We start from the raw sequence: 13,261 nt of genomic DNA on the forward strand, positions 1-13,261 counted from the left end.
CAAAGTAGCAAAGACCAGCTATAACATCTCATGGATTTTAGCCTATACAAGTATAAAAATTCACTTAGTTCCACTAAACTGCACACTGGCCTTCTTATTAAGCCTTACCTTCTTTAAACTAATTTCACATGCAAGCTTATTTTGAACTCCTTCAAAGAAAAGTAAAACAGCTTGAAACTCAGCTCAGAACTGTGAGCTATTCATTTCTCTGTACTGTGCTGATCTGGGCTGGTAATAAGTAGACTGGGTAACTGGTTGAGACTGGGTCTTACACTGTAGCCCAGGCTGGACTGCAGAACACTATTTAGCCAAAAGCTGACCTCAAACTCCCAGTGATCCTCCTGCCTCAGCTTCTCAACTTCTGGGATCACAGACATGGGCCACCACTACAACAGTGAGCTTTAATTTTTTTAAGAGTTAATTTTTGGATGCATGGTGAAGTGTTTATTAATAAAATGATGATACCGTGTCATGATATTTTCTTTAAAATATCATGGGTAAAGTACAAGGAGGGAGAGGACATGAACGAAACTCAGTGGCCCTTGAGTTGTGGGGTGATTCCGATCTGCAACATTCCCTAGAAGCAGTGTGGCTGCCAGCCGATGGCATTATTGGGAGGGAGTGAAAATGGATTCCAGCTGGAGAAACTGAGCTTGCTACAGTCTGTGTTGGTACACGTGTGGTAATGGAACATTGGCTTCCCCCTAATCTCTTTGCTTTCCAGCCATCATGAGGGAGGGTCACAAGCCCCATTAACGGAACTCTGATGTTCTGTATCAAAACCAACCTTCCTTCCAAGCTTTTACACTCTTGTATTTTGTCACAGCAAAGAAAGCTGGTCGTCACTCCTGAGACCGTGAGATGGGTGTGCACTAACCACTAGCTAGTTGGTTTGCAGCTGCCTCTGTTTTTAAGGATATTTGAAATTTCCCATTATTGGAGACTTTTTTTCCCATAGTAAAACCTCCTCACCAAGGCCCGGGTTCCCATGAATGCATCCGAGATTCATGAATTCCATGATGAACACCCACATCTCTGCGTCTCCCAAGGGGCATATTTTGCGCTCTTTGCTGCACTCACCTTTTTCCACGTGTAGTCGTAGCCATCCACATTCATCACTGGCATGATGTAAAAATCTACATGCCTCAGAAGTTTGGTATACAGATTTTCTTTCCCATGGAATTGTGTTACCTGCAGTTAAATCAGGGGTGTTTAATGTCTCAGCTTAGGGCCTTCTAAGCTTGGCCTCAGTTTTAAATGAATGTTCCTCTCTTCCTAAGCTGTTTGGCAGCTTTCAATGTGAAGATTTAACTTGCAAGTAGAGTGATAGTCCCTTAAAGTGACTGAATTTACTGTAGGGACATGGAACAATGCCTTGCCCACAGCACAAATGCCTTCTTATTTAATGAGGACAGAAAAAGAGAAACACCCATTTCTAAACCCTACTTCAAACATCAAGAAAGGATACCCTTTAAAACCATAAAGCTTACAACAAAGATTTTAAAAACAAAACCCCAGATATAGCTCAGCTCCTTTTCAATAATTCGTAGTAACCAGAATTCTTCCTGATCTTGTTTTAGACCAGTGGTTCTCAACATGTAGGTCTTGACCCCTTTAGAAGTCACATGGTCGGGCGGCGGCGGCAGCAGTAGCTGGTCCAGCTGAAGGGCCATCAGCGGTGGAACCAAGGCGACACAGGGTCCAGTTAGGCCCTGCGCCCACGACCACTGACCTTCGCTGACCAGCCGGGCGGCAAGCAGCTGCGGTTCTGCGGAGCCTTTCGCTGCACGGAAGCCACTTCAGAACTCGGCTTCCCGCCAGTCAGGAGAGACTCACCTCCATCTTGATTCCGGGCTCCAGAGATCGGACAGACTGAGGTACACAAACATAATCCGAGGCCCAACACCACAGGGGTCTGAGCCTGACAGGCGTTGGCCTGCACCCAGGCCCTGGGCTGTTCGAGTGGCCATCGGGGCGCCAACCCAGCCAGGAGTTTTTTTTGCCCTGGCCGGCGCACAAGCCGGCATTTTGCCTACAGGACCCAGAGTGCTCGGGAGGGCAGAGACTGCTAACAAGCGTAGCCTGAGGCTAACAAAACGGGGGTCTAGGCCCCAAAAGGCACAGGACTGACCCCAAGAACTGGGCGGCTTGGTGGGCCATCTGTGTGTCAACCCGCCCAGGAGGTTATTAGCACAACAGACTCTCCCGGTGCTTTCGGGGAGCGCGGACGCGCACGCCCGCCATCCGGGTCACCTGGCAGACCCAATTAACAGTCATAGCCCTAGGGGAACTTTGCTCGGACCTTGGCCTCCCAGGCTTTTGCCTGGACTCAGGGCCTGGGCGACAAGGCTAACCTTGTGTGCGCCAGCACGGTTGGGGAAATCGGCTGCCCAGCGGAGTGAGGGGAACACAGGGGAGGTCACAGCAGCATACACCTTCAGAGCTCCCTGGGGGTGCACACGGGTTCCATCTGGTCCACAGACACAATCTGGGGCAAGGCCTCAGTCAGAAGCCCTCAGGTCAACTCTCTCCGCTTCAGATCAGCCTGGGCGGCCTCACCACATCTCCAGGTCCCTCAAGAGGCTAGTGGGGGCTTCCGGGCGGCCAGCTGGGAGAAGTCGGTGTGCTCCAATAAATCCTGCAGGCCCCAGCGGGAGCCTTCAGGTGCCTGCTTCGGGATCTGAACAGCCTAGACAGCAGCACCCTGTCTACAAGCAGTGCAGGGTGTAAGCTGTGCACCAGAGGCCAACGGGGAAGGGGCAGCTTGCACTGGTGAGTCCAGCACTGACAAGACCAAGTAACACCAGTGAGAGCTAGATGGCAAAAGGCAAACGCAGGAACGTCACTAACAGAAATCAAGGCAATATGGGAACATCTGAACCCAATTCTCCTCTACCAGCATGTCCTGGATACCCCATCACACCAGTAAAACAAGATTTGGATTTAAAATCTCTGGTCATGATGCTGGTACAGGAACACATGAAGGACATACATAAAGAAATTCAGGAGAAAATGGATCAAAAGTTAGAAGCCCTTGCAAGGGAAACACAAAAATCATTGAAAGAAATCCAGGAGAATACAAAAGCCAACAAGGAGGAAATGCAAAAAACACTTAAAGAAATACAGGAGAACTTTGGTCAACAGGCTGAGGTCATGAAAGACGAAACACAAAAATCTCTTAAAGAAATACAGGAGAACTTTGGTCAACAGGCTGAGGTCATGAAAGAAAAAACACAAAAATCTCTTAAAGAATTACAGGAAAGCACAAACAAGCAAGTGAAGGAGCTAAGCAAAACCATCCAGGATCTAAAATCAGAAGTAGAAACAACTAAGAAAACTCAAAAGGAGACAACTTTGGAGATAGAAAGCCTTGGGAAGAAATCAGGGGACAGAGATGCAAATATCAACAACAGAATACAAGAAATAGAAGAAAGAATCTCAGATGCTGAAGATTCCATAGAAACCATGGACTCAACAGTTAAAGAAAATGCAAAATGCAAAAAGCTTGTAACCCAAAATATCCAGGAAATCCAGGACACAATGAGAAGACCAAACCTAAGGATTATAGGCATAGATGAGAGTGAAGATTTAAAACTTAAAGGGCCAGTAAATATCTTCAATAAAATTATGGAAGAAAACTTCCCTAACCTAAAGAGAGAGATGCCCATGAATATACAAGAAGCCTACAGAACTCCAAACAGACTGGACCAGAACAGAAATACTTCCCGTCACATAATAATCAAAACACCAAATGTTCTAAACAAAGAAAGAATATTAAAGGCAGTAAGAGAAAAAGGCCAAGTAACATATAAAGGAAGACCTATCAGAATCACAGCAGACTTTTCACCTGAGACTATGAAGGCTAGAAGGTCCTGGGCAGATCTCATGCAGACTCTAAGAGAACACAAATGCCAACCAAAACTACTATATCCAGCAAAACTCTCAATCACCATAGATGGAGAAACTAAGATATTTCACGACAAAACCAAGTTTACCCAATATCTATCCACAAACCCAGCCCTAAAAAGGATAATAGGAGGACAACACCAATACAAGGAGGGAAACTTCACCCTGAAAAAAGCAAGATAGTAACCTTTCATCAAACCCAAAAGAAGTTAAGCAATCAAATTTAAAAAATAACGTCAAAAATGATAGGAAGTAACAATCACTATTCCTTAATATCTCTTAACATCAATGGACTCAATGCCCCAATAAAAAGACACAGACTAACTGACTGGATACGTAAACAGGACCCTACATTCTGTTGCTTACAGGAAACACACCTCAGGGTCAAAGACAAACACTACCTTAGAGTAAAAGGCTGGAAGACAATTTTACAAGCAAATGGTCTCAGGAAACAAGCTGGAGTAGCCATTTTAATATCAGATAAAATTGACTTTCAACCCAAAGTCATCAAAAGAGACTCTGAGGGACACTTCTTGCTGGTCAAAGGAAAAATACAACAAGAAGAACTCTCAATCCTGAACATCTATGCTCCAAATGCAAGGGCACCCTCTTTTATAAAAGAAACTTTATTAAAACTCAAAGCACACATTGCACCTAACACAATAATTGTGGGTGACTTCAACACTGCACTTTCCTCAATGGACCGATCAGGAAAACAGAAACTAAACAAGGACACAATGAAACTAATTGAAGCTTTGGACCAATTAGATTTAACTGATATATATAGAACATTCTATCCTAAAACAAAAGAATATACCTTTTTTTCAGCACCTCATGGTACCTTCTCCAAAATCGACCATATAATTGGTCACAAGACAGACCTCAACAAATATAAGAAGATCGAACTAATCCCATGCCTCCTATCTGATCACTATGGAGTAAAAGTGGTCTTCAATAGCAACAGAAACAATAGAAAACCCACATACACGTGGAAATTGAACAATACTCTACTCAATGATACCTTGGTCAAGGAAGAAATAAAGAAAGAAATTAAAGACTTTTTAGAACACAATGAAAATGAAAACACAACATACCCAAATCTATGGGACACAATGAAAGCAGTGCTAAGAGGAAAACTCATAGCCCTGAGTGCCTCCAAAAAGAAAATGGAGAGAGCATACATTACCAACTTAATGACACACCTGAAAGCCCTAGAACAAAAAGAAGCTATTTCACCCAGGAGGAGTAGAAGGCAGGAAATCATCAAACTCAGGGCCGAAATCAATCAAGTAGAAACTAAGAGAACCATACAAAAAATCAACAAAACCAGGAGCTGGTTCTTTGAGAAAATCAACAAGATAGATAAACGCTTAGCCAGACTGACCAAAGGGCACAGAGAAAGTATCCAAATTAACAAACTTAGAAATGAAAAGGGAGACATAACAACGGAAACTGAGGAAATCCAAAAAATCATCAGATCCTACTACAAGAGCCTGTACTCAACACAACTGGAGAATCTGGAGGAAATGGACAATTTCCTTGACAGATACCAAATACCAAAATTAAATCAGGACCAACTAGACCATCTGAACAGTCCCATAAAGCCTAAAGAAATAGAAGGAGTCATAGAAAGTCTTCCAACCAAAAAAAGCACAGGACCAGATGGTTTCAGTGCAGAATTCTACCAGACCTTCAAAGAAGAGTTAACACCAATACTCTTCAAACTATTCCACAAAATAGAAACAGAAGGAACACTACCCAATTCCTTCTACGAAGCCACAATTACGCTGATACCAAAGCCACACAAAGATCCAACAAAGAAAGAGAACTTCAGACCAATTTCCCTTATGAACATCGATGCAAAAATACTCAATAAAATTCTTGCCAACCGAATCCAAGAACACATCAAAACGATCATCCACCATGATCAAGTAGGCTTTATCCCGGGAATGCAGGGTTGGTTCAATATACGGAAATCCATCAATACAATCCACTACATAAACAAACTCAAAGAACAAAACCACATGGTCATTTCATTGGATGCTGAAAAAGCATTTGACAAAATTCAGCATCCTTTCATGCTTAAAGTCTTGGAGAGAACAGGAATTCAAGGCCCATACCTAAACATAGTAAAAGCAATATACAGCAAACCGGTAGCCAGCATCAAACTAAATGGAGAGAAACTTGAAGCAATCCCACTGAAATCAGGGACCAGACAAGGCTGCCCCCTTTCTCCTTATCTTTTCAATATTGTACTTGAGGTACTAGCTCGGGCAATTCGACAACATAAGGAGGTCAAAGGGATACAAATTGGAAAGGAGGAAGTCAAACTATCATTATTTGCAGACGACATGATAGTCTACCTAAGTGACCCAAAAAACTCCACTAGAGAGCTCCTACAGCTGATAAACAACTTCAGCAAAGTGGCAGGTTATAAAATCAACTCAAGCAAATCAGTGGCCTTCCTATACTCAAAGGATAAGCAGGCTGAGAAAGAAATTAGGGAAATGACCCCCTTCACAATAGCCACAAACAGTATAAAGTATCTTGGGGTGACTCTTACCAAACATGTGAAAGATCTGTATGACAAGAACTTCAAGACTCAGAAGAAGGAAATGGAAGAAGACCTCAAAAAATGGGAAAACCTCCCATGCTCATGGATCGGTAGAATCAATATAGTTAAAATGGCCATTTTGCCTAAAGCACTATACAGATTCAATGCAATACCCATCAAAATCCCAACTCAATTCTTCACAGAGTTAGAAAGAGCAATTATCAAATTCATCTGGAACAACAAAAAACCCAGGATAGCTAAAACTATTCTCAGCAACAAAAGAAAATCTGGGGGAATCAGTATCCCTGACCTCAAGCAATACTACAGAGCAATAGTGTTAAAAACTGCATGGTATTGGTACAGTGACAGGCAGGAGGATCAATGGAACAGGATTGAAGATCCAGAAATGAACCCACACACCTATGGCCACTTGATCCTAGACAAAGAGGCTGAAAACATCCAATGGAAAAAAGATAGCCTTTTCAACAAATGGTGCTGGTTCAACTGGAGGTCAGCATGCAGAAGAATGCGAATTGATCCATCTTTGTCTCCTTGTACTAAGCTCAAATCCAAATGGATCAAGGACCTCCACATAAAGCCAGACACTCTGAAGCTAATAGAAAAGAAACTGGGGAAGACCCTTGAGGACATCGGTACAGGGAGAAAGTTTCTGAACAGAACACCAATAGCGTATGCTCTAAGAGCAAGAATTGACAAATGGGACCTCATAAGGTTACAGAGTTTCTGTAAGGCAAAGGACACCATCAAGAGGACAGATCGGCAACCAACAAATTGGGAAAAGATCTTCACCAATCCTACATCAGATAGAGGGCTAATATTCAATATATATAAAGAACTCAAGAAGTTAGACTCCAGAAAACCGAACAACCCTATTAAAAAATGGGGTACAGAGTTAAACAAAGAATTCTCACCTGAAGAACTTCGGATGGCGGAGAAGCATCTTAAAAAATGCTCAACTTCATTAGTCATTAGGGAAATGCAAATCAAAACAACCCTAAGATTTCATCTTACACCAGTCAGAATGGCTAAGATTAAAAATTCAGGAGACAGCAGGTGTTGGAGAGGGTGCGGAGAAAGGAACACTCCTCCACTGCTGGTGGGGTTGCAAATTGGTACAACCACTCTGGAAAGCAGTCTGGCGGTTCCTCCGAAAACTGGGCACCTCACTTCCAGAAGATCCTGCTATACCACTCCTGCGCATATACCCAGAGGATTCCCCACCATGTAATAAGGATACATGCTCTACTATGTTCATAGCAGCCCTATTTATAATTGCCAGATGCTGGAAAGAACCCAGGTATCCCTCAACAGAAGAGTGGATGCAAAAAATGTGGTATATCTACACAATGGAGTACTATTCAGCCATTAGAAACAATGAATTCATGAAATTCTTAGGCAAATGGATGGAGCTAGAGAACATCATACTAAGTGAGGTAACCCAGACTCAAAAGGTGAATCATGGTATGCACTCACTAATAAGTGGTTATTAACCTAGAAAACTGGAATACCCAAAACATAATCCACACATCAAATGAGATACAAGAAGAAAGCAGGAGTGGTCCCTGGTTCTGGAAAGACTCAGTGAAACAGTATTTGGCAAAACCAGAACGGGGAACTGGGAAGGGGTGGGAGGGAGGACAGGGGAAGAGAAGGGGGCTTACGGGACTTTCGGGGAGTGGGGGGGGGGCTAGAAAAGGGGAAATCATTTGAAATGTAAATAAATTATATCGAATAAAAAAAAAGAAGTCACATGGTCCTTTCACAGGGGTCACCTAAGACCATCTGCATATCATACATGTGCATTATGATCAGTAACAGCAGAAAATTACAGTTATAAAATAGCAATGGAAATACTCTTATGGTTGGGGGTCACCACAACATGAAGCACTGTATTAAAGGGCCTCAGCATTAGGAAGGTTTGGAACCACTGTTTTAGACAGAGACTTAATTAGATGACTTTCTACTTAGTCCTTAGAACTGTCATAAAGTTTGCTCCCAGTGCTTCCCCTCACATTTTGTGACTTGGCTGTAAAGCAAACGGCAGTCTTAGTGGGCACTTGCTCTGAGGAGCTGGCACTCATCATCCGGCCTTCCCCATGGTGATTCATGCCCAGCTTAGAGGGTACATCTGTCAGAAGTTCAAGGACATCCACAGAGTTCACCCCAAAATGATCAAAAACCCAGCCAGGAGAACCTCAAAGAATGTTCTCGAGCAGGTGAAATCGTGCCACCTAGAAAGTGTTGTTATAAATTTTTCATCCTGCAGCAGCTTTGAGACATTTTAGTTTGTACATTAGCTTAGAATTGCTGGTTGTCTTAAACACAAATCAAAAGATACCAGTAAGAAACAGGTTTTTCTCATTATGAACTTTTAAAAGTTTCTTTGAAATCCTACTTTAGGGTTGGAGAGATGACTTAGCACTTCTGATGCCCAGTGCCTATGTCAGATGGCTCACGGCCAATAACTCCAGTCCCAGGGACATCTGGCCCTCCTGGCCTTCATGGATACCTGCACACTTGTGCATGCACTCACACACATACACAAAATTAAAATGTACCGACATGAAGAGCTACCAGAATTCAATGGCTTCAGAGAGAGGAAAAGGTAGCCTTCTCCAGGCCTTGGTAGGGTATCCCATCCTGAGTGGTCATTCCTAAACATGTATACATAGGGGAAACACTAAGTAAAGTCAGCAGGTTGTATTTATAAATGTGTGTGTGTGCCTGTGTGTGTGTGTGCTTTTGTGTGTGTGTCTGTGTGTGCACGCATGTGTGTGTGAATAGCTAAAGAATAAAAGGCTGTGACATTGAGAAGGAGTAAAAGAGGAGACATAGAAGGAGTTGAGATATGATGCCAATACAATGCTCATTTGTGGAGGTTTCAAAATAAAGTCTATCTATACAACTGTTCTGTGCATGCATGATAACATGACTATCTGCATACACACTTCTGTGCTTTTATTTATGTAGGGAAGAGTTGCTTGTCAGAGGTAAGTCCTTTAGATATTTCTTGTTGTAGCTAGGTTGAATTTTTAAAAAGCGTCGATGAGTAAATAATGCATATCTGCCAGCAGTGGCCACACCCATTTTCAGCAGTGGTATTTTCTTTTCTCAGTTTGAAGCATAATTTCACTGTTTTTATTCATTATGGAGGCTCGTAGACCTCCTATGTGTCATTTTATGAACTACTCTTTATCTTCTATATGATTTTTTTCTTAATGCCAACCCCTTCTTCAGGGACAGAGGTTTTTGGTTTTTTATGACACATGGAGAAGCATTGTCTGCGCGGTAAGTGTTTGCTTCATGTTCAGATCCTAAGGATGAGGTGTGGCAAAGGATGTCCAGACAGTTCAAATCATAATGATGATTGATGGTGATGGCGATGGTGATGATTGATGATTGATGGTGATGGTGATGATTAATGATGGATGGTGATGGTGATGGTGATGACTGATGACGATGGTGATGATTGATGGTGATGGTGGTGGTGGTGGTGGTGGTGGTGGTGGTGGTGATGGTGATGGTGGTGGTGGTGGTGGTGGTGGTGGTGGTGGTGGTGGTGATGGTGATGGTGATTAGAACCAAACAGATAATTACCTCAAATATATTTTCTACTTAGGAAGCTTATCACTTAGTAGTATGTTGTTTTTTAATTATGATTCATTGTAGACACCACAGTTTTCCAAGATTCAATTGTAAAACATGAACCAAGAATGGTGATATAGGGAAATGCACTTCACTGTGCTCCAGTTGATTCTGACTCTAGTGATCTTGGATCCCCTGTGGAGAAGCACTAGCCTGTGGGAAGTACTTACATAGCCTATGAACCACAAGCAGAAAGCAGGTGAAATCCACTCTCTGGCATGGATCCCACAGTCAATCCATATGGCATTTTTGATTCTTTGTTCCTTTCCTGAGACCTGCACACACACACACACAAAAATGAAAATACAACACAAATGATATACCCCGGTCTTTTCTCTTTTACTTTAATCTTCAATGGTCTTACCGAATATACATTGCTCTCTTGAAAATTCTAGAAGTAAATTTAAAAGCCAGTGAGGTGGAAGGGACAGCTGCTTAGATCTGACACGCATGGGACTGGGAATGATATTGAAGCCACACTGTTAAAGTGCTCCCACCCCTGTACTCCATAGGGACCACAGACAGAAAGAGAAGCAGAGAACAGGTGCTTTAAGAATGTCTGTACTCCTCAGTGTTTGCTGGTGGGCAGTTGTCTGCAGGAAAGATAGAGACTTCAGAAATACAAATTCCTTCAAATTTCCCCATGGAGTACACTTTTAATGCACCCACTACTTCTTCACTTCAGCTCCCAAAGGATGAACACGTCACCAGCTGATTCATACACCCGATACCGTTAGATTAGGGGCACAGGCTTTGAACTGATGCGTAAGGTGGAGGGCTGGTAAAAGTGTCAAGTCTGTGGAGAAAGAATTATCTTTTTTTTTTTTTTTTTTTTTACATAGGGACAACCTTCAATGTCTTTAGATAGATTCTCAAGGTCAAGCCAGCTAAAATACCAGTGTGAATGGAGGACAGGCTCTTGTGAAGTGCATGAAATTACCAAAAAAAAAAAAAAAAAAAAAAAGAATTCTCAAGAACATTTTCAGAATCAGTCATAATTTATTTGATTTTAAAACTCTTTTCTTTATTTTTATTTTATTTTTAGGAAATGTTTTTCCTGCATGCATGCCCATACCATGTGTGTGCCTGGTACCCTCAGAGGCCAAAAGAGGATGTTGAATTCCTTGAGACTGGAGTTACAGATGGTTGTGAGCTACCATGTGGGTTCTAGGAGTGAATCTGGGTCTCCTGAGAGGGCAGGCAGTACTCTTTACCACTGAGCCAACAGTACAGGTTCCATCGTTTATATGGAGAAAAAGGAGAATTACAAATTTAAACAAATATGTAGAGTAACTGAAACAAGAAGTAAGCAAATGTTCTCATTTCCACCATTCTGGGAAGGTTTCCTTTCCCAACCTGCAGTTAGCAACATCTAAATAAGAGGGAAAGAAAAATGCCTGCTAATGACCATTATCTAATCTAATCTAATAATTTGATTACCTAATCAAATAGATGTGGATGACTCCATCTAGTCCATGTCAAGAAAGTCCTTACTTGTCCAGATTAGTTGTCTTACTTGATCATTCATTCATTCATTCATTCATATCTACATACTTCAGCTTTAGGGGTAAATCACCTGCTGGCTCCACCACTGGCAACATTGTGGGTCTGCAGAGCCTTACACTGTATGCACATCCTCAGTTAAGTGAAGAGTAAAACTTGAAACAACCAAACAGGATGCATGATTTTTCTCATGTATTCATTCAGCTCCCAGACATCCAGTTGCGAGATGTACACAAAACAAGAAAGTGTCCTGGGTGGGCATTCCATGACAGTTCCTGTGACAGTTCCCATGGAATCAATCTGATTGACTAACTCAGTTGCTAGAGGAATCCAGCACGCTTCACCTCTGCCTAGAGTCTGCACTGAAAGTTCTCGTCAAAGGTAGATTGAACCTGAGTTCCCAAGTCAACGTCTTATCTCTGAGTGACTGAAAGCGGTTACCTATTTGCAGTTATTATATACCAATTCTATACCCGTACATTTCTCCAGAGCTTCTCTTTAATTTTTAAGGAAGAGAGCATGGGAGAAGACAGAACCATGGAGTTGGAAAGTGTAAAAGGAAATGTTGTCACAGCCATGACATCACAGCCATGACGTCACAGCCATGACGTCACAGCCATGACGTCACAGCCATGACGTCACAGTCATGACATCTGCAGCTTTTCCAGTGTTCACATTCACTCATCTCCCCTGAGCATGACTTATTCAAAGAAGACATCCATCCAAGGCACTATCCTCTCCTTTATTTGGATAGTGTTACCTACAGGGTGGGAAAAGACGCTCTCCTAGAATGGTATAGATGGCAACATTTAATTCTCTCTTTTTCTTACCTTTGTTACTCTACATATTCATTCATTTTTGTTCCTCTCTGTATTTCCATATCCTGAAACTATTTATGTAACTAATTTTTAAAGATCAAATTCTTTCCCACAAGATTCTGCACCTGAGAGTAAAGAACCCCATGGGGGTGACTGAGGCAGTGGCTGCAGTATGGCCCTGTTCTCTGCCCTTACCTGATTGGGTGGCACAGCTCCTACTTTGGTTTCAAAAGCTAGAATCCTGCTTGTCCAAGAACAACACAACACACACAATCTTTCCTGGCCAATCTGTGAAGGTGGTGATATAAACGACACAAGAGCTTAAAGAGTCATCTAGACTACCTTTGTTTTATGGGCGTGGCAGCTGAAGCCCCCAGAAAGTGGCTTATCTAGTTGTCTAATGCACCATGAACGCAGGTTGAGTCAGACTCTAGAGCTGAGTTTGAGTCTTATAAACTCATTACTCAAGAAAAAAAAGTTAAAGGTAATTTATCCCTAAGCATCTGGATATTAAACTTAAGATGCACTTGAAATAAAAAATACTTCCTGAACAACAACAACAAAAGGCAGAAAGAATCCATAACAAACACCATAGGAAAGTTAATTTCCCTCTCTCCCCACAATGACTCTCCTCACATACCTTTAAAACATAGAGCGGGTACTTCTCATATGACGATCCAATGTAGATTTTCTGGAGCATGTCAGGATATTGTTCAGTTATAACATCTATCCAGGAATAGATCTGTGTGAACAGAAGCCACAAGTTAGTCATAGGACAAGTTCAAAGGATGTCCCTGATTTCAGGGAATAGGCA

General features: G+C 42.2%; 1 protein-coding gene across 1 annotated transcript in view; it reads right to left on the reverse strand.

Moving 5' to 3' along the window:
* The window catches only part of Cpb2 (carboxypeptidase B2), a 46,833-nt gene that overhangs the window by 11,213 nt on the left and 22,359 nt on the right, over positions 1-13,261 (reverse strand). Inside the window, exons 5-7 of the mRNA XM_052190936.1 lie at positions 13,088-13,189; positions 10,297-10,401; positions 1,081-1,191 (exon numbers count right to left, since the gene is read on the reverse strand). Of these exons, the coding sequence (XP_052046896.1) occupies positions 1,081-1,191; positions 10,297-10,401; positions 13,088-13,189 (318 nt within the window). The remainder of the gene's footprint in view (positions 1-1,080; positions 1,192-10,296; positions 10,402-13,087; positions 13,190-13,261) is intronic.

Source organism: Apodemus sylvaticus, chromosome 8 (assembly GCF_947179515.1).
Source record: "Apodemus sylvaticus chromosome 8, mApoSyl1.1, whole genome shotgun sequence".
Lineage (NCBI taxonomy): Eukaryota > Metazoa > Chordata > Mammalia > Rodentia > Muridae > Apodemus > Apodemus sylvaticus.